The sequence below is a fragment of the Salvelinus alpinus genome, chromosome 7 (assembly GCF_045679555.1).
Source record: "Salvelinus alpinus chromosome 7, SLU_Salpinus.1, whole genome shotgun sequence".
In the NCBI taxonomy this organism is placed as follows: Eukaryota; Metazoa; Chordata; class Actinopteri; order Salmoniformes; family Salmonidae; genus Salvelinus; species Salvelinus alpinus.
The window spans coordinates 75,475,146-75,497,604 of record NC_092092.1 but is presented as its reverse complement, the minus strand read 5'-3'; the positions used below and the strand labels follow the sequence as shown (position 1 = coordinate 75,497,604).

Sequence of the window (22,459 nt, the reverse complement as noted above, 5' to 3'; positions counted from 1 at the left end):
GGAAGACACTCTGCCAGTTGTAGTTGATAGGGAAGACACTATACTAGTTGTATTTGATAGGGAAGACACTATACTAGTTGTATTCAATAGGGAAGACACTCTGCCAGTTGTATTTGATAGGGAAGACACTATGCCAGTTGTAGTTGATAGGGAAGACACTCTGCCAGTTGTAGTTGATAGGGAAGACACTCTGCCAGTTGTATTCAATAGGGAAGACACTATACTAGTTGTATTTGATAGGGAAGACACTATGCCAGTTGTATTCAATAGGGAAGACACTCTGCCAGTTGTAGTTGATAGGGAAGACACTCTGCCAGTTGTATTTGATAGGGAAGACACTATACTAGTTGTATTTGATAGGGAAGACACTATACTAGTTGTATTCAATAGGGAAGACACTCTGCCAGTTGTATTTGATAGGGAAGACACTATGCCAGTTGTAGTTGATAGGGAAGACACTCTGCCAGTTGTAGTTGATAGGGAAGACACTCTGCCAGTTGTATTCAATAGGGAAGACACTATACTAGTTGTATTTGATAGGAAAGACACTATACTAGTTGTATTTGATAGGAAAGACACTATACTAGTTGTATTTGATAGGAAAGACACTATACTAGTTGTATTTGATAGGAAAGACACTATACTAGTTGTATTTGATAGGAAAGACACTATACTAGTTGTATTTGATAGGGAAGACACTATACTAGTTGTATTTGATAGGGAAGACAGCATCCCCGTTATCACATTTTATTGCCACTCAACTCTACAGCACCACTAAGCAGATGCTTAATCCTCCAACAAATATATTCAGAAATCCATCTATATGTATAATGGGGATTTGACTTGAGCATATTGCACATTCTAAGATCTGACATCCCCATTCTTGAAATGCATGACATGCTACAATCTAGAACACATCAATAAATAGAACTAATAACAACACAAAAAGAAAAGCAGTCAAGCCTGAACTAAGGAGAGAACATAAGTATCACTGAGATGAGAGGGAGGATAGGAGATGGAGGGAGGGAGGGAGGGAGGGAGGGAGGGAGGGAGGGAGGGAGGGAGGGAGGGAGGGAGGGAGGGAGGGAGGGAGGGAGGGAGGGAGGGTGGAGAGGAGAGGAGAGGAGAAATAACAACATAAAAAGAAAAGCAGTCGAGCCTGAACTAAGGAGAGAACATAAGTCTCTCTGTAAGACAGAGGAGAGGAGAGGGAGGGAGGGGGAGGAGAGGATAGGATAGCATAGGGAGGAGAGGAGAGGACAGGAGGGAGGGAGGGAGGGAGGGAGGGAGGGAGGGAGGGAGGGAGGGAGGGAGGGAGGGGACAGACAGTTTTCATGAAAAATAAACAGCAATTGTATATCAGTGATCTGATTGAGATTGGAGATCTCTGTTACAACACAGACATGTCCCAAAGTGGTTTGAAGGTACTGTGTGTTTGGTGATCGTATTCTCAGAGTCTGACAGACACAAACACAACATGGGTAGGACCCAAAACACGTCACAAATGAAACAGACTGGCTCGCATGCCGAGACCCAGGTATGTTGCGCTACACACACACACAGTATATATTCTTCCTCAGTCGATTCAACACGGCAAGATGAGTTACTAAAGTGGAAACAGAAGACCCCTGACTGGCAACAACATGGGGCTCACGCACACGCACACGCACACACACACACACACGGCTGCTTTGGAGCGGCCCTCCTGACATGTGCAGGCCAGATTCCGACAGTGACATCTCCATTCATTTTGGAATTCACAAAGACACACACACACACACACACACAGAGAGAGAGAGAGAGACAAACACACAGACACACACCACAGAGCAGAATGACCAGAGCAGAGCAGTCTGTGTTTAGCAGGGCATTAGACCAGATTACATTTAGCTGTAGTTCCCTATCTGATGTCATTGTTGGCTTTCCATTGTCTGATGGATGGGTCTAACACACACACATAATACATTTCTCTGCGTCTTTCCAGAAGCTAGTTGATTGATCGCTGGTTCCTGTTGTATGTGACTGGTTTGTGTCCCGTGGAGCAGGAATTATAACCCAGACAAAACAGCATGGAAACCCCCCCACCATCTGACTCCATCAATCACACTAGCAATCAAACTAATTCAATTAGACAGACACAAATCCCGCTGGCTTACGGCCCCTTATCCCACGGTCCGGAGACTCAATTCACACACAATTCCATACATGTAGCATGAACTCCCCGTTTTCCCATTGCTAAATGTTTCTCAATGTCAAGAAATAGAGGAAACGGTTCTATTCTCTTCTGGGAAAGAAAGGAGAGCTAGAAAAGACAACAGGAGACAGAAATCTGTAGATATGTGTGGAATTGTCTCTTTCAGGTTTCCAAGGTACGAGAGAGAATGCAGGGCTGTGTGTGTTTGTGCGTGCGTGTGTGTGTGAGTGTGTGAGTTAGGCCTCCCAGAGAGCAGCGATTAAGGTGTCAGTCACAGCTGTCACACGGAGCTGAGCAGAGAGCGTTACCCAGCATGCCTTTGGCTGGGCGTTGGGCTGAGACAAGGATGGTCACAGCAGGACTCCCATCAGTCATGTCTTCCCTCTCGTCGCCGTGGCGGACCGAGGTGATGGGAGACCGTGTGTGTGTGTGTGTCGGGCAGGGGAATGGGTCATGCTGATAGTTTGTATAGACGAGTCTGAGCCTGGTGGAATAGGTTAACAGGGGCACACACACACACAAATGCTTTTTGGGCAGTGTGTCCTGACTCCCATGTACAAAGAAATCCTGTGATATATCAAGGGTACAACTCTCACACACACACACAACTCACACAAAATTCCTGAAAAAATATAAATGGAGAAAAAAAATCCTCTCTGCCCCTAATAGTGGTAAAGTCTCCTGCTATTTCCATGCTCCACTAATGGTCGCACTGTTCAAGTGTGTGTGTAGTATGTGTAGTATGTGTAGTGTGTGTGGCCCTAATGTACTCCATATCTCCAGTCTGATGGATTAGGATGTTAGATAATTAATGGAGGATTGTTACAGCAGCCGTCCATCTGCCTCTCTGACATACTTCCACTGACTCCTCAGAGACACAGAAAGAAAGAGCGAGAGAGTGAGAGGGGGAGGTGAGAGGGAGAGAAAGAGAGGGGGATTGAGAGAGAGAGAGAGAGGGGGGGGGTGAGAGAGGGGGGGGGGGTTAGAGAGAGAGAGGGGGGTGAGAGAGAGAGGGGGGGGTTAGAGAGAGAGAGGGGAGATGAGAGAGAGGTCCATCAGTATTCTATCACACTATCACTCTCCACTAGCCAAGCAAGACTAGTGTCCATCCTGAAATGCTTGCATTAAGTTCAGACTTGAGTCCAATACTTGAGGAATTTGATATAAATGCCACAGGTACAGAGAATGTAGTAATTTGATATAAATGCCACAGGTACAGAGAATGTAGTAATTTGATATGAATGCCACAGGGACCGAGAATGTAGTAATTTGATATAAATGCCACAGGTACAGAGAATGTAGTAATTTGATATAAATGCCACAGGGACAGAGAATGTAGTAATTTGATATGAATGCCACAGGGACAGAGAATGTAGTAATTTGATATGAATGCCACAGGGACAGAGAATGTAGTAATTTGATATGAATGCCACAGGGACAGAGAATGTAGTAATTTGATATGAATGCCACAGGGACAGAGAATGTAGTAATTTGATATAAATGCCACAGGTACAGAGAATGTAGTAATTTGATATAAATGCCACAGGTACAGAGAATGTAGTAATTTGATATGAATGCCACAGGGACAGAGAATGTAGTAATTTGATATGAATGCCACAGGGACAGAGAATGTAGTCTCCATTCTAGTGATGTCATCAGACAGACATCCAGTAAACGTGTCATCTAGTAGAAGAGGACCCATGGAAACTACAACCCCCTTTGTCCAGGTGCCTCTGATGACCACATCACACGCCACACACACAGCCACACACACACACAGCCACACAGCCACACACACACACACACACACAGCCACACACACACACACAGCCACACAGCCACACACACACAGCCACACACACAGCAACACAGCCACACACACACAGCAACACAGCCACACAGCCACACAATCACACACAACCACACAGCCACACACACACAGCAACACAGCCACACACACACACACAGCCACACATACACATACAGCCACACACACACACAGCCACAGCAACACAGCCACACACACACAGCCACACACACACACACACAGCCACACACACAGCAACACAGCCACACACACACAGCCACCAACAGTCTCACATAGTGCTCCATTCTACAGGGAAAAGCCTTCTGAAACCAACAGTCTCTCTCATAGTGCTCCATTCTACAGGGAAAAGCCTTCTGAAACCAACAGTCTCTCTCATAGTGCTCCATTCTACAGGGAAAAGCCTTCTGAAACCAACAGTCTCTCTCATAGTGCTCCATTCTACAGGGAAAAGCCTTCTGAAACCAACAGTCTCTCTCATAGTGCTCCATTCTACAGGGAAAAGCCTTCTGAAACCAACAGTCTCTCAGCATGGTTGTGGGTCTGTATGGCTGTGGGTCAGTATGGCTGTATGGCTGTGGGTCTGTATGGCTGTATTGCTGTGGGTATGTATGGCTGTGGGTCTGTATGGTTGTGGGTCTGTATGGCTGTATGGCTGTGGGTATGTATGGCTGTGGGTCTGTATGGCTGTGGGTCTGTATGGCTGTATGAATGTGGGTCTGTATGGCTGTATTGCTGTGGGTCTGTATGGCTGTATTTCTGTGGGTCTGTATGGCTGTATTGCTGTGGGTATGTATGGTTGTGGGACTGTATGGCTGTTGGTCTGTATGGCTGTACGGCTGCCTGGCTGTGGGTCTGCATGGATGTATGGCTGTGGGTCTGTATGGCTGTGGGTCTGTATGGCTGTGGGTCTGTATGGCTGTGGATCTGTTTGGCTGTGGGTCTGTATGGCTGTGGGTCTGCATGGATGTATGGCTGTGGGTCTGTATAGCTGTGGGTCTGTATGGCTGTGGGTCTGTATGGCTGTGGATCTGTTTGGCTGTGGGTCTGTATGGCTGTGGGTCTGTATGGCTGTTGGTCTGTATGGCTGTGGATCTGTTTGGCTGTGGATCTGTTTGGCTGTGGGTCTGTATGGCTGTGGATCTGTTTGGCTGTATGACTGTGGGACTGTATGGCTGTGGGTCTGTATGGCTGTGGGTCTGCATGGCTGTGGGTCTGCATGGCTGTGGGTCTGTATGGCTGTGGGTCTGCATGGCTGTGGGTTTGTATGGCTATGGGTCTGTATGGCTATATGGCTGTGGGTCTGTATGGCTGTGGGTCTTTATGGCTATGGGTCTGTATGGCTATCAAATCAAATCAAATCAAATCAAATTGTATTAGTCACATACACATGGTTAGCAGATGTTAATGCGAGTGTAGCGAAATGCTTGTGCTTCTAGTTCCGACAATGCAGTAATAACCAACAAGTAATCTAACCTAACAATTCCACAACTACTACCTTATACACACACAAGTGTAAAGGGATAAAGAATATGTACATAAAGATATATGAATGAGTGGTGGTACAGAACGGCATAGGCAAGATGCAGTAGATGGTATAGAGTACGGTATATACATATGAGATGAGTACTGTAGGGTATGTAAACATAAAGTGGCATAGTTTAAAGTGGCTAGTGGTACATGTATTACATAAAGATGGCAAGATGCAGTAGATGATATAGAGTACAGTATATACATATGAGATGGGTAATGTAGGGTATGTAAACATTATATTAAGTGGCATTGTTTAAAGTGGCTAGTGGTACATTTTTACATAATTTCCGTCAATTCCCATTTTTAAAGTGGCTGGAGTTGAGTCAGTATGTTGGCAGCGGCCGCTAAATGTTAGTGGTGGCTGTTTAACAGTCTGATGGCCTTGAGATAGAAGCTGTTTTTCAGTCTCTCGGTCCCTGCTTTGATGCACCTGTACTGACCTCGCCTTCTGGATGATAGCGGGGTGAACAGGCAGTGGCTTGGGTGGTTGTTGTCCTTGATGATCTTTATGGCCTTCCTGTGACATCGGGTGGTGTAGGTGTCCTGGAGGGCAGGTAGTTTGCCCCCGGTGATGCGTTCTGCAGACCTCACTACCCTCTGGAGAGCCTTACGGTTGTGGGCGGAGCAGTTGCCGTACCAGGCGGTGATACAGCCCGACAGGATGCTCTCGATTGTGCATCTGTAGAAGTTTGTGAGTGCTTTTGGTGACAAGCCGAATTTCTTCAGCCTCCTGAGGTTGAAGAGGCGCTGCTGCGCCTTCTTCACAATGCTGTCTGTGTGGGTGGACCAATTCAGTTTGTCCGTGATGTGTACACCGAGGAACTTAAAACTTTCCACCTTCTCCACTACTGACCCGTCGATGTGGATAGGGGGGTGCTCCCTCTGCTGTTTCCTGAAGTCCACAATCATCTCCTTTGTTTTGTTGACGTTGAGTGTGAGGTTATTTTCCTGACACCACACTCCGAGGGCCCTCACCTCCTCCCTGTAGGCCGTCTCGTCGTTGTTGGTAATCAAGCCTACCACTGTAGTGTCATCCGCAAACTTGATGATTGAGTTGGAGGCGTGCATGGCCACGCAGTCGTGGGTGAACAGGGAGTACAGGAGAGGGCTCAGAACGCACCCTTGTGGGGCCCCAGTGTTGAGGATCAGCGGGGTGGAGATGTTGTTACCTACCCTCACCACCTGGGGGCGGCCCGTCAGGAAGTCCAGGACCCAGTTGCACAGGGCGGGGTCGAGACCCAGGGTCTCGAGCTTGATGACGAGTTTGGAGGGTACTATGGTGTTAAATGCTGAGCTGTAATCGATGAACAGCATTCTCACATGGGTATTCCTCTTGTCCAGATGGGTTAGGGCAGTGTGCAGTGTGGTTGCGATTGCGTCGTCTGTGGACCTATTGGGTCGGTAAGCAAATTGGAGTGGGTCTAGGGTGTCCGGTAGGGTGGAGGTGATATGGTCCTTGACTAGTCTCTCAAAGCACTTCATGATGACGGAAGTGAGTGCTACGGGGCGGTAGTCGTTTAGCTCAGTTACCTTAGCTTTCTTGGGAACAGGAACAATGGTGGCCCTCTTGAAGCATGTGGGAACAGCAGACTGGGATAAGGATTGATTGAATATGTCCGTAAACACACCAGCCAGCTGGTCTGCGCATGCTCTGAGGACGCGGCTGGGAATGCCGTCTGGGCCTGCAGCCTTGCGAGGGTTAACACGTTTAAATGTTTTACTCACCTCGGCTGCAGTGAAGGAGAGCCCGCAGGTTTTGGTAGGGGGCCGTGTCAGTGGCACTGTATTGTCCTCAAAGCGGGCAAAAAAGTTGTTTAGCCTGTCTGGGAGCAAGACATCCTGGTCCGCGACGGGGCTGGTTTTCTTTTTGTAATCCGTGATTGACTGTAGACCCTGCCACATACCTCTTGTGTCTGAGCTGTTGAATTGCGACTCGATTTTGTCTCTGTACTGGGACTTAGCCTGTTTGATTGCCTTGCGGAGAGAATAGCTACACTGTTTGTATTCGGTCATGCTTCCGGTCACCTTGCCCTGGTTAAAAGCAGTGGTTCGCGCTTTCAGTTTCACGCGAATGCTGCCGTCAATCCACGGTTTCTGGTTTGGGAATGTTTTAATCGTTGCTGTGGGTACGACATCGTCAATGCACTTCCTGATGAACTCGCTCACCGAATCAGCATATTCGTCAATATTGTTGTTGGACGCAATGCGGAACATATTCCAATCCGCGTGATCGAAGCAGTCTTGAAGCGTGGATTCAGATTGGTCGGACCAGCGTTGAACAGACCTGAGCGCGGGAGCTTGTTGTTTTAGTTTCTGTTTGTAGGCTGGAATCAACTAAATGGAGTCGTGGTCAGCTTTTCCGAAAGGGGGGCGGGGGAGGGCCTTATATGCGTCGCGGAAATTAGTATAACAATGATCTAGGGTTTTTCCAGCCCTGGTAGCACAATCGATATGCTGATAGAATTTAGGGAGTTTTGTTTTTAGATTAGCCTTGTTAAAATCCCCAGCTACGATGAATGCAGCCTCAGGGTGTGTGGTTTCCAGTTTACAAAGAGTCAGATAAAGTTCGTTCAGGGCCATCGATGTGTCTGCTTGGGGGGGAATATATACGGCTGTGATTATGATCGAAGAGAATTCCCTTGGTAGATAATGCGGTCGACATTTGATTGTGAGGAGTTCTAGATCAGGTGAACAGAATGACTTGAGTTCCTGTGTGTTGTTATGATGATCACACCACGTCTCGTTAATCATAAGGCATACCCCCCCGCCCCTCTTCTTACCAGAAAGATGTTTGTTTCTGTCGGCGCGATGCATGAAGAAACCAGCTGGCTGCACCGACTCCGTTAGCGTCTCTTGAGTTAGCCATGTTTCCGTGAAGCAGAGCACGTTGCAATCCCTGATGTCTCTCTGGAATGCTACCCGTGCTCGGATTTCATCAACCTTATTGTCAAGAGACTGGACATTGGCGAGTAGTATGCTAGGGAGTGGAGCGCGATGTGCCCGTCTCCGAAGCCTGACCAGGAGACCGCCTCGTTTGCCCCTTTTACGGCGTCGCACAGGGTCGCCGGCTGGGATCAGATCAGATGGGTATGTATGGCTGTGGGTCTGTATGGCTGTGGGTCTGTATGGCTGTGGGTCTGTATGGCTGTATTTCAATGTTTGGTTTGTTAAATGTGATCTGCCACACCATTTTTATATACTGAACAAAAATATAAATGCAACATGAAACAATTTCAAAGATTTTACTGAGTTACAGTTCATATAAGGAAATCAGTCAATTGAAATAAATAAATTAGGTCCTAATCTATGGAGTTCACATGACTGGGAATACATATATGCATCTGTTGGTCAGAGATATCTTTTTAAAGAAAGGTAGGGGGTGTGGATCAGAAAACCAGTCAGTATCTGGTGTGACCACCATTAGCCTCATGCAGCGAGACACATCTTCACATTGAGTTGATCAGCCTGTTGACTGTGGAATGTTGTCCCACTCCTCTTCAATGGCTGTGTGATGTTGATGGCTATTGACAGGAACTGGAACACACTGTCGTACATGTCGATGCAGTGGATCCCAAACATGCTCAATGGGTGACACGTCTGGTGAGTATGAAGGCCATGGAAGAACTGGGACATTTTCAGCTTCCAGGAATTGTGTACAGATCCTTGTGACATGGGGCCGTGCATTATCATACTGAAACATGAGGTGGTGGCGGATGAATGGCACAACAATGGGCCTCAGGATCTCATCACGTTATCTCTGTGCATTGATATTGCCATTGATAAAATGCAATTGTGTTCATTGTCAGTAGCTTACGCCTGCCCATACCATACCTCCTACGCCACCATGGCCACTGAAATTGAATTATGTGGCAACAGCTCTGGTGGACATTCCTGCAGTCAGCATGCAAACTGCACGCTCCCTCAAAACTTGAGACATCTGTGGCATTCTGTTGTGTGACAAAACTGCACATGTGTACCATGCTGTTTAATCAGCTTGTTGATGTGCCACACCTGTCAGGTGGATGGACTATCTTGGCAAAGGAGAAATCTTCACTGACAGGGATGTAAACAAATTTGTGCACAAAATCTGAGAGAAATAAGGCTTTTGTGCGTATGGGAAAATTCTGTGATCTTTTATTTTAGCTCATGGAACATGGGACCAACACTTTAAATCAAATCAAATTTTATTTGTCACATACACATGGTTAGCAGATGTTAATGCGAGTGTAGCGAAATGCTTTACATGTTGCGTTTATATTTTTGTTCAGTATAGATGTTAGCAATATAATATATAATGGTCTTGAGTGGCAACAAATCTGCACAATAGCTGATTCGCTTTCCATACACCATCTTTTCCCATACACCCCCTCTTTTCCCATACACCCCCTCTTTTCCCATACACCCCCTCTTTTCCCATACACCCCCTCTTTTCCCATACACCCCCTCTTTTCCCATACACCCCCTCTTTTCCCATATTTTCCCATACACCCCCTCTTTTCCCATACACCCCCTCCTTTCCATACACCCCCTCCTTTCCCATACACCCCCTCCTTTCCATACACCCCCTCCTTTCCATACACCCCCTCCTTTCCATACACCCCCTCCTTTCCCATACACCCCCTCCTTTCCCATACACCCCCTCCTTTCCCATACACCCCCTCCTTTCCCATACACCCCCTCCTTTCCATACACCCCCTCCTTTCCCATACACCCCCTCCTTTCCCATACACCCCCTCCTTTCCATACACCCCCTCCTTTCCCATACACCCCCTCCTTTCCCATACACCCCCTCCTTTCCCATACACCCCCTCCTTTCCCATACACCCCCTCCTTTCCATACACCGGTCACCATATTGGGTTGCTTTTCAACAGGAAAAGTAAAAAACTAATACGTCTTTAATGTACGTCTTTAATGTAGCCAAAGATTACAGGGTCCCACTCCCCTGGGAAACACTGACCAACACTTTGGTTCTTACCCTGTCACAATAACACTTCTAGAACGATCCTATTAGTATTCTAATTCCTAATTCTATGAATGCCTCCCTGACTTTTTCATTCGTTGTCATGTGACCGCTATTATCCAGTAGGAACACTGGTTGAATCAACGCTGTTTCCACTTCATTTCAATGAAATGACATTGAACCAACGTGGAATAGACGTCTGTGCCCAGTGGGTATATTCTAACTATATAATTAGAATAATCATTCTATTTCCATGATTCCAACAGTTCACCCAAGTGTTTTGATCTAAATCGCAAGTCAAATCGCATTTGTAATATTTGGTTAAAAATAACGCCTAGATTTTTTGCCCATATCGTACAGCCCAGCCCCCTGTGGCAGTGTGGAAATGATCTGAAATGAAACCAACTGTTATGTTGAAGTTGAATTGAACAGTATAAAACAATCAGAATGGAGAAAGACCCATTGAAATCACTTGTATGTGTTGCCACCCTAGGATCACCCACTACTCATAAAGCACCCTGGGATCACTCACTACTCATAAAGCACCCTGGGATCACTCACTACTCATAAAGCACCCTGGGATCACCCACTACTCATAAAGCACCCTGGGATCACTCACTACTCATAAAGCACCCTGGGATCACTCACTACTCATAAAGCACCCTGGGATCACTCACTACTCATAAAGCACCCTGGGATCACTCACTACTCATAAAGCACCCTGGGATCACTCACTACTCATAAAGCAAATGTACCACTTTTATTAATCAAAAACATAAAATACTGTCATAATATAAAAAATATTGTGAAATTATATTTTGTTCATATTGCCCAGCACTAAGTGAATTACTGAAGGTTGGATCTCATCGGTCAACGTCTCAACCATTTCTCTCCCTCAGAGCAGCCTAGCATCTCCTCTTCATGTACATAAGTTCATTGTAGAGCACTGAAGCCCACCCTGAAGGACTGAGATGTTTAACCTCAATGGAATCAGCTGTATAAATAAAGAATATTGTATAAAAGCACCAGCTCAAAGTCACCTAATAAACACAAGATAGGGTAGTGCACTATATAGGGAGCCATTTGAGACACACAGTTTCCTGCTGCATGTCAGCTTGGCAATGGTCAACCGAGCATTCAGCATGCTCTGTCCATTCTCCATATTTATTCCATTAGCTGTAATCTATGGAGGTTAGCAGAGAGAGGCGAGGCGAGGAGAGGGAGAGAAACTATATAGGCCGTCAGCTGAGAAGTAGAAAATAGACAAAAGGAACATTAGGAGTTTTGTTCGTCTGCCCCTGCCATTGACATAATGAACGCTAGAGGTCAGTCAGAGATACTGACCCATTGACATAATGGACGCTAGAGGTCAGCCAGTGATACTGACCCATTGACATAATGGACGCTAGAGGTCAGTCTGAGTAGAGGTCAGTCAGTGATACTGACCCATTGACATAATGGACGCTAGAGGTCAGTCAGTGATACTGACCCATTGACATAATGGACGCTAGAGGTCAGTCAGAGTAGAGGTCAGCCAGTGATACTGACCCATTGACATAATGGACGCTAGAGGTCAGTCAGAGATACTGACCCATTGACATAATGGACGCTAGAGGTCAGTCAGTGATACTGACCCATTGACATAATGGACGCTAGAGGTCAGTCAGAGTAGAGGTCAGCCAGTGATACTGACCCATTGACATAATGGACACTAGAGGTCAGCCAGAGTAGAGGTCAGTCAGTGATACTGACCCACTAACCAAAGACCAGACTTCCCTGATCAATTGACATTGGTGGTCACAAAAATGCACACTGTTATGCTGGTGCATTGCCAATCACGCTAAATCATGGACCTGTGATGTTAACAATTAATACATTGTACTTCTTTGTACTTCTGTATAGTACTTTGTGACATATGCTGATGTAAAACGTGCTTTATAAATATATTTGATTTGATTTGCGCATTTACCAAAAACTGCAGAAAACTATTTCAATACACAGGCCATGTGATGTGGGTGTAAAGAGAGAGACTCAGTCTGTGAGTGATAAATATTACCAGAACACATTATTTTACTGCCAGTAGCCTCGAGATGGCTCTCTGAAACTATAATTAGGAAAGCGTGCGCGCAGGCAGCCATAGCTTGCTCAGCGCGTGCACAGGCAAGGCTTTCTCTCTCGCCAGGGCGTGTTCAGAGTTCGAGACTAACTGGGGAGACATTTTATTTCCTTCAGTGAATTGCGCGAGCTGGGAACTAGCCTACAGTACACCTTGACACTTGCCACCCGTTCGCCGGTGGCTTTTTTTCTCTTCTCGTTCCGCTGCCTGCGCGAGCAGGCCATAAATTGGAGCGCTGGAGAGGAAAATACTGCACCCACTGGGACGCTGTTATATTAAAGAAGGGGTCTTCTACCCTTTCTTGCCCAGGGACCCCCTCCCAGACCAAACGGTGACCGAGGAACCTCCATCATACATTAGCAAAAAATAATAATAATAATGAATGTCTTATTATCAGGTGAATGAAAAGGCAAGGAGACGTAATCAACATTTTAAATTAATAGATTTGGTGGATAGTTTTTCATTATTTTTACCTCCTACATTATAATTGGAAGAGGAAGTGTAAACTCTAACATAGCCTATTAGCTACAAAGGTAACTCCAAACACACTTTCGCTAAAAGCAGCTGTTTAGCTTGTTTTAAAAAGTGAGGGTTACTTGCCGCACTCACTGGTAGCGGGTGATTTTTCAAAGTGGGTGTAATTTGCTAATATTGGGAGTTGAGAAATTGAGTTGACATCATTAGAAAGAAGATATTCTCCTCTTTTCTACTATATGTAGGCTATATAATTCTAAATTCGTTTACTATGTTGTTGCCAGCAATATTCATTAAAAAAACATTTAAATTGAAACATTTAGGCTATTTTCGCTGACCACCTGCAGTACCCCCGGTTGAATACCGGTGTTTTACAGATATAATCCTTAGTTGCTACATCATTCTTTTTAATGTATAAACAGGGATGGAATTTATGTATTTTCGGCACTGGCCAGCGGGGTTAGTAGACTGCAATTTTTACTAGCCTGGGTCCAATATATGTGACATGCAATATTTAAAAATACTAAATGTCACTAGCCAGGCTAGCGGGCTATCTTCATTTCCATAGATTATTGAAGAATATAACTTGTAAATGCCTCCTGAGCTTAGTTCCGCTGTCGGTCCCCATCAGAACACAACATATAGCCTACGCTTGTTTTACTTTTACGCCAATGTTTGTAAATAAAGTAAACAAGACTCAAAACATGGTTTAAACTATCATTTTGATATAATGGATAGTCAGTCCTTGCATCCATAGCTCTGACTATGAATTTGAGAGTGGTTACATTTCTCCAGGCCCATCCTAGCGTTAAGGAATGTGCCAAATACACAATGCTATCCATAACATATTGGTCTGACTTCTGATAGCATTTCTGACATGTAGACTAGGCCTACATTCACCTACAATCTCAAGACACAACTTTGGGTAAGACGTGTAGTTTTCAGGCCAATGCGCGTCATGGGTACCAACTTGATGTGTAATCATCATTGGAAAAGAGCGAATTTGAAGACAGTTTTTAACTTCCCCTTCTCCACACACAAAGCGAATTTGCAAAATCTGACACTCTATTGAATTTAAACATGACACTTACTTGGCATTCTGAGTGCTCCACATAATAGTTTCCAGTGATTTGCCGTCAGAAGGTAACGTCGACCTAAACACGACAATAAAGATCCAGAGGTAACATTTCCAACACGCGACCCCTGCCATTCTCACAACCCGGAGATAAGAGTGAGCCGGGGAGAGCACCGGACCCGCCGTGCGCGTGGCGGGGCAGTAGCCGCTATCTACCGCTTTCTTCTGTGGCTTGTGTGTTTGTCAGTCGGGTGCATATGAGGTCGATGTTAGATACATGTCTCTCTGTCAGACGTGTCTTCAGATCCCCGTTCAAACCTCTGCTGTCCTTGGTTGAACCGTCCGCAAAGCGCTCGTGTCAACAGCGGTTGGCTCTAAATTACGGTTTTTAAGAGGTTCAAGGCGGGATGAAAGCCAATGTGATACCGTTGACTTGCAGCTGAGAAACGGGGGAAGTTCTTTCTTCACGTCTTTGTCCTTAATGTCACACCGATCCGGTTCCTCGTTAGATCAGGTAACCTATACCGAGGTTTCTCTGCAGGCTATTATTGCGGTCAGAAGGGTAGCCTAACGTCCGATGTCTGTCAGATGAATACCATCTCCCAGCAACGCTCTCTGTATATGTCGCTTTACTTCATAGAAAAGATGGCAACACGCATCCATCAGTCAGAACTCCCGTCAGAACACACTTTATCCGTCTCTTCTCCTCATCCCACCCTTCTCCTCTCTTCCCCCGGAACAGGGAACTGCTGTGACTTAATGTAGTGAATATTTCCTATTCGTCCTAGATAGAACATGTGAGAGGTCCAATTGAGCTGGAGCATGTATTCCTGCATGCACTGCCCGGATGCCCACCACGCAGCAGTAGGCCGGGCTTTAGCAATGTCCTCTTTGTCCCTGAGTCTAGAGTTATTTATTGTACAGTAGGCTAGTAGACGAGGGACTCATAGTTAGAAGTGGTCTAGTCTACCACGGGTCAGGACTTGCTCTCTCTCCCTCTTCTGTCTCTCTCGTTCACTGCTTGGAACCAGACGTCCCCCGCTTTGCGCCTCTCCTTGAGCTAAACCGTAACCTGATGCCCGGGCGCACGGTAGACAGCCCACCATATCATCCGCCGCCACCAATCAGATAGCTCGGTCCGGAACTCGGGCATCAGTGTGTGTGTGTGTGTGTGTATGTTCCGGTCCATTACCCCAGTTCATTGCTCTGAAAGCCATTTAAAACTCCCCCTTTAAAATAAATGTGTGAACATTGCAAAAGTAAACATGTTGGCTAATGCAATGACTTATCCGTTAGAAATCACATAGGGAAACATTTGTAGAATTAAAATTATTTTGACATCTTTAGGCTATTTCAAGCATGTTTTATTAAAAAAAGAGTGGTGTGAATTGATCCCCTGAATCTCAGTCTAGGCATCAATCTAACTTCATGGGAACCTATTATATACACAGTAGGACAGTGTTCCCTAACCTAACTCTGTTCCAAAGTATTCATATGGCTAAAAGAGATATATGTGATCATATACAAATGTAAGCAAGGTTTGAAATTATTATGTTTTAGTCAAATATATCTGTTTGTGTTTTTTGTGGTCAATTTGCAGTCTGCCAATGATTTGTAATTATGTTCGGCCCCCTGACCATCCACTCAAAAAAAAACCTTGCTCTGCGGCTGAATGTAGTTGATGATCCATTGATGTTGAGGAAGAAATGATAGACACTTAATTGATCATGTCCATATCTGTGCCTCCTGTGTGTGTGTTCACTGTAGGTTTGAGCTCATGCATTTGTATAATCAACATTGCCCCCTAACGGTTGAGGAGAGATCAATCAATAGATCAGCAGGAGACAACAGACTAACATGAGAGCAGAAAGATGGCAGGCATTTACAGGTACATGATCATATGTTTGGTCCCCAACGGCACCCTGTTGACCACTGGATGTGTCCCCAACGACACCCTGTTGACCACTGGATGTGTCCCCAACGACACCCTGTTGACCACTGGATGTGTCTCCAACGGCACCCTGTTGACCACTGGACGTGTCCCCAACAACACCCTGTTGACCACTGGATGTGTCCCCAACAACACCCTGTTGACCACTGGATGTGTCCCCAACGGCACCCTGTTGACCACTGGATGTGTCTCCAACAACACCCTGTTGACCACTGGATGTGTCCCCAACAACACCCTGTTGACCACTGGATGTGTCCCCAACAACACCCTGTTGACCACTGGATGTGTCCCCAACGGCACCCTGTTGACCACTGGATGTGTCTCCAACAACACCCTGTTGACCACTGGATGTGTCCCCAACGACACCCTGTTGACCACTGGACGCGTCCCCAACGACACCCTGTTGACCACTGGATGTGTCTCCAACAACACCCTGTTGACCACTGGACGTGTCCCCAACAACACCCTGTTGACCACTGGACGTGTCCCCAACAACACCCTGTTGACCACTGGACGTGTCCCCAACGGCACCCTGTTGTTCCTAATTCCCTATGGGCTCTGGTCAAATGTAGCGCTCTATGAAGGGAATAGGCTGAAGTTCGGGACACAGACCTGGTCCACATTCTACATGAACAGAAACATGGTGCTACACCCTGAGACTGAAGTCTGCGGTTCCCCAACACTCATTAACACTCAGATAACACTGAAACTATGACATCAGGACATGAGCCATAGGACCATGCCTCAGGACTACCTGGCATGATGACTCCTTGCTGTCCCCAGTCCACCTGGTCGTGCTGTTGCTCCAGTTTCAACTGTTCTGCCTGCGGCTATGGAACCCTGACCTGTTCACTGTGATTACTATTATTTGACCCTGCTGGTCATCTATGAACATTTGAACATCTTGGCCATGTTCTGTTATAATCTCCACCTGGCACAGCCAGAAGAGGACTGGCCACCCCTCATATCCTGGTTCCTCTCTAGGTTTCTTCCTAGGTTTTGGCCTTTCTAGGGAGTTTTTCCTAGCCACCGTGCTTCTACACCTGCATTGCTTGCTGTTTTGGGTTTTAGGCTGGGTTTATGTACAGCACTTTGATATATCAGCTGATGTAAGAAGGGCTGTATAAATAAATTTGATTTGATCATCACTGCCAAGAAGTGGCCAAGGCATGAGGTCAGCAGTACCAGACTGAAGATATTCTAGTTTATTGCTTTGCCTATTCCTCTGAAAAACCCATATCCCAGCTGTCACTGGCCAGTGTCCGTAGCCTGTATAGAAGGTTGATGTCTTACAGGCAACACACTGTTCTGCACATTGCAACGCTGCTCGTAGTCACATTGGTTTGTGCAATACAAGATGTGTTGTAGAAAGTTGTTTGCTAATCATCATTCTGCTCAGGACTGAAGTAGACAGATCGCTTCAAGCGGTTCAAGAGGTGCAGCCAAAAATTACATTAACATCAGGAAAAGTAGCCTGAGAGAATCACTCAATATTATAAACTCTTGGTTAGCAACTCTTACTACTTGGTTAAAGCTTGACGTTTCGACAACAACGGCCTTCATCAGACAGGACAGACAGACGGACGTGTGAGTGGAGCCTCTCGAAATGCGGAGGATCAAATGGTCAACCCCTCGTTATCTAGAAGAGAGGATAATGGGTAGGACGTGGCCGACTTGTGACTCGCCCCTTCTAGCTGCAATCAATACCACACACACATTAACTGGAGAGGAACACACACACACACAGTTGTTATCCTGGGGTTATGAGGCTCTGAAATTGTTGCTACGGTGATTCATTCAGCTTTTATTTTGGCTGTGGTGAAATAAGAGTCAAATAAAACCACTTCCTGTTTAGAAGAAGTCTGATTGCTGCCCAGACGTGTTCCTCTCTCACAGACTCACTCATAATTGCTTCAGGAAGTATTCTTCTCATTTTACTGAGTCAGAGCAAACTATAGTACCACCCTCAAAAAATAACCGATTCATATTTGCTGTAGGAAATGAATCAGACAGCCTCCTCTCTATCTGATTTCACATCAATGTGTTTTACACAAACTAATGTCCATCCTTTGATTGGTTCATGGCCTGAAGGACTGATCCCATTCTAGAGGAAGACTCTCACTCGAGCTATTGTCTGTCGTTAGGTCACTCAGGCTACTTACTGTCTGTCGTTAGGTCACTCAGGCTACTACTGTCTGTCGTTAGGTCACTCAGGCTACTACTGTCTGTCGTTAGGTCACTCAGGCTACTTACTGTCTGTCGTTAGGTCACTCAGGCTACTTACTGTCTGTCGTTAGGTCACTCAGGCTACTTACTGTCTGTCGTTAGGTCACTCAGGCTACTGCTGTCTGTCGTTAGGTCACTCAGGCTACTTACTGTCTGTCGTTAGGTCACTCAGGCTACTACTGTCTGTCGTTAGGTCACTCAGGCTACTTACTGTCTGTCGTTAGGTCACTCAGGCTACTACTGTCTGTCGTTAGGTCACTCAGGCTACTGCTGTCTGACGTTAGGTCACTCAGGCTACTGCTGTCTGTCGCTAGGTCACACTCACATTTTAGATTGGGGTTAGTGAGTGAGAGTGCGAGAGAGAGACAGAGAGAGAGAGGTTTCAGCAGAAGACAGAGGGACGGAGGGGTGTGTGTCGGAGAGAGACAGAGGGACGGAGGGGTGTGTGTCGGAGAGAGAGACAGAGAGACGGAGGGGTGTGTGTCGGAGAGAGAGACAGAGGGACGGAGGGGTGTGTGTCGGAGAGAGAGACAGAGGGACGGAGGGATGTGTGTCGGAGAGAGAGACAGAGGGACGGAGGGGTGTGTGTCGGAGAGAGACAGAGGGACGGAGGGGTGTGTGTCGGAGAGAGAGACAGAGAGACGGAGGGGTGTGTGTCGGAGAGAGAGACAGAGGGACGGAGGGGTGTGTGTCGGAGAGAGAGACAGAGCGTTATCGTAGCTGTCTGAACCCACTTGTTCCCATCAGCTGTCAGGTCACAGTCCTGAGTCCCTTGATTAACGTGTCACTGTCACTGCCTGTCTCACTGACGTCACGCCGGGACAGAACACAAAACACACCCAGGGACTCTAAATGTGAGGTTTTAATAAGAAGCAAAAGATTTCAAGGGCTCTCTTAGCTTCAAATAAAGCTATTATTTTGGGTAAAAAAAATTAAAACTCGAGGCCACACTTAAATGTCTAAAACTAGACAGAAAGTATCCATTACAATGGACCTACATATTTATATAAATTATAATGGACCTATATATTTATATAAATTATAATGGATTTATATATTTATATAAATTATAATGGACCTATATATTCATATAAGTTATAATGGACCTATATATTTTCAAATAACGGCACTTATGATGTGCAAATTCGTTTTTGACAAACAAATCAGTCAAAAACCAATCTGTGCAGTCCTCTGTTGAATTTTGAAAGCCCTCAAGCCTAACAGTTTGCCCACCACTGGTCTACACAAAGCAGCAGTTCTCTGAGAGGAACCTATATCCAAGCTGTGACCTGACCCTCCTGTCCTCCTCCACTCCCACATGCCTTGGGTCAACTACTCCCCCTCCTCTGTGTGTGTAGGGGGTCTGACCTTAGTTCAAGCCCTGACCTCTACCCCCTGTGCTTCACCTAAGCCTCTCCTGGACTTAAAATCTCACCTAGGCCTGTTCTGGTGACAGGATCCATCCACACACTAGTCTCTCTGCCAGACTTACACAGGGAGGAGAAAAGTGGCTAATGCCAGTTTCACTCATTTACCAACTACAACGTCTCTATCACTAGTTCAGTCAGTCGTTCACCATACCTTCCATCGCTCTAGCTCTCCGTCAACACAGGGAACAACGACAGGCAGTCAGTCGTTCCCCACACCTTCCATCGCTCTAGCTCTCCGTCAACACAGGGGACAACGACAGGCAGTCAGTCGTTCACCACACCTTCCACCGCTCTAGCTCTCCATCAACACAGGGGACAACGACAGGCAGTCAGTCGTTCACCACACCTTCCATCGCTCTAGCTCTCCGTCAACACAGGGGACAACGACAGGCAGTCAGTCGTTCACCACACCTTCCATCGCTCTAGCTCTCCGTCAACACAGGGGACAACGACAGGCAGTCAGTCGTTCACCACACCTTCCATCGCTCTAGCTCTCCGTCAACACAGGGGACAACGACAGGCAGTCAGTCGTTCACCACACCTTCCATCGCTCTAGCTCTCCGTTAACACAGGGGACAACAACAGACAGTCAGGAGTGGACTGAACACACCACAGGTTTCCCACGGTGGGATTTTCTAAGAACAGACATACAGTGGAATCCCTGAACTCTTCCTGCTTGTCTTCAGACTCAGTAAAACCACCTCTCTCTATAATGAAAACAAATGCATTGATTCTTAGTTTTAACTTTCACCTCCATGTCTGCTCCGATCCACAAAGTTTTAATTTTCTAATCCGTGAGAGGTCTTTATGCTTGTTCTAATTTTTAATTGTTATAAAATTACTTTATAAGCTACTTTCCATACCTGTCTGCCTGCCTGTCTGAGGCCAGAGAGGAGACTAGTGAATGATTATTCTCTTTTCTCTGCCCTGACAACACCAGCGAGATTACAACTGATTACTTCATTAATGATTTAACCAGGGAATTAGAATCCTATGGATTTAACCCTTGCAGGTGCAGCCTACAGACCAAATGTTACAGCCTTTGTTTTAACCCTAACTGATTGTAAATCTATGAAATGACAGAAAGTGATGCACATTGAACTGTTTTTTCTGGGAATAGAACAGAGAGTAACTGTCAGGCTGTTGTTATTCCAACTGACCCCTGCTTAACCCAGTTCAGACCTCCCACATGACCTGCACAGCATCCACTGACCAGGCTTCAGATTTCTGGTCTGAAGGTGTGTGTCCCAAATGGCACTCCTGACCTATATAGTGCCTTTGGGCCCTGGTCAAAAGTAGTGCACTAAATAGGGAACAGGGTGCCATTTGGTATGCAGCGGGGGGCCCATGGGGTTATCAGGAGTAAATATAAGCCATATCTCTGGCTTCTGCAGCTGGAGGAACTGCCAGGCTGGGATTTAACCCCTCAGCCCTGACCCTGTCAACACGCACCAGAGCAGGGCAGTGAGACTGATTATAGACGTTCACACACACCAGAGTAGTGAGACTGATTATAGACGTTCACACACACCAGAGCAGTGAGACTGATTATAGACGTTCACACACACCAGAGCAGTGAGACTGATTATAGACGTTCACACACACGCACACACACACCAGAGCAGGGCAGTGAGACTGATTATAGACGTTCACACACACACACACCAGAGCAGGGCAGTGAGACTGATTATAGACGTTCACACACACACCAGAGCAGGGCAGCGATACTGATTATAGACGTTCACGTACACACTAGAGAAGGGCACTGACAGGGATCATGGACATGCACCACGTGTATGAGAAAGTTCAGGGCTGAGAAAGGAACCCTTTTAGTTTCCCTACCCAGCGGTACTTTGTCATTCTGAAAGGAGGGATGACGAGCGAGAGAAGTCTGATGTGAGGATGGACCTCTCCAGATCTTTCAGACAAGTAGCGTATAGATGGGAAGGAACCCTTCCCTTCATCCCTCTTTCCTTCCCTGCACCAGATCACAGGTAGCAGCTGTAGTGAATGGTGCTGGATGGATCCCTTCCCTTCATCCCTCTTTCATTCACCCCTTCCCTCGTTCCCTGCACCATTCTAACGAGCAGCCATTGATCCGAGGTTCTCTTCAGCTCTGTCTAATATAGAGGCCTCCACAGCCTTTCATCTGCTGCCAGACTCTCTTTTATGATAACAGCCATGGACTCCATCGCCCCCCACCCTCTCGACAGACACAAACGGATAGCTCCCAGCATGGGGGAGCTGTGCTCTGCATAACTTGTAACTGTAGGTAGGAGATTGACAAACACAGGAGTAGCACGATGTAGAAAGATGGGAGAGCTACATGGAATGATACAGTAGTTAGAATATCAAAAGTGGGAAGGAAGTAGTGCTTTTGATTTTCTGTTTGTGAATCTACACTGTTGAGTAGCAAGGCACATACACTTAATGGGTTGATCAGCCTGTTTTGCCTTTAACAGGAACACACCAGCTATATACACTTAAAGGCAAAATGACACCCTATTGCCTATATAGTGCATGGGGCTCTGGTCAGAAGTAGTGAAGGGAATAGGGTCCTCTCATTTCTGAGACACCACCACCCCCTTGTGGTGATGAATAGCTGTGGTTAAATATACTAAAATAGTTTATTTTCAAACAACGCAAACTGCTTACATAGATCACATCACTCATG

The 22,459-nt window shown here is 46.2% G+C and overlaps 1 protein-coding gene across 1 annotated transcript in view; it reads right to left on the bottom strand.

Moving 5' to 3' along the window:
- Positions 1–15,335, bottom strand: part of LOC139581679 (ephrin-B1-like) — a 140,368-nt gene extending 125,033 nt beyond the window's left edge. Inside the window, exon 1 of the mRNA XM_071411691.1 lies at positions 14,195–15,335. Coding sequence (XP_071267792.1) covers positions 14,195–14,313 — 119 coding nt within the window. The 5' untranslated portion in view covers positions 14,314–15,335. The remainder of the gene's footprint in view (positions 1–14,194) is intronic.
- Between the last annotated feature and the right edge of the window lie 7,124 nt (positions 15,336–22,459).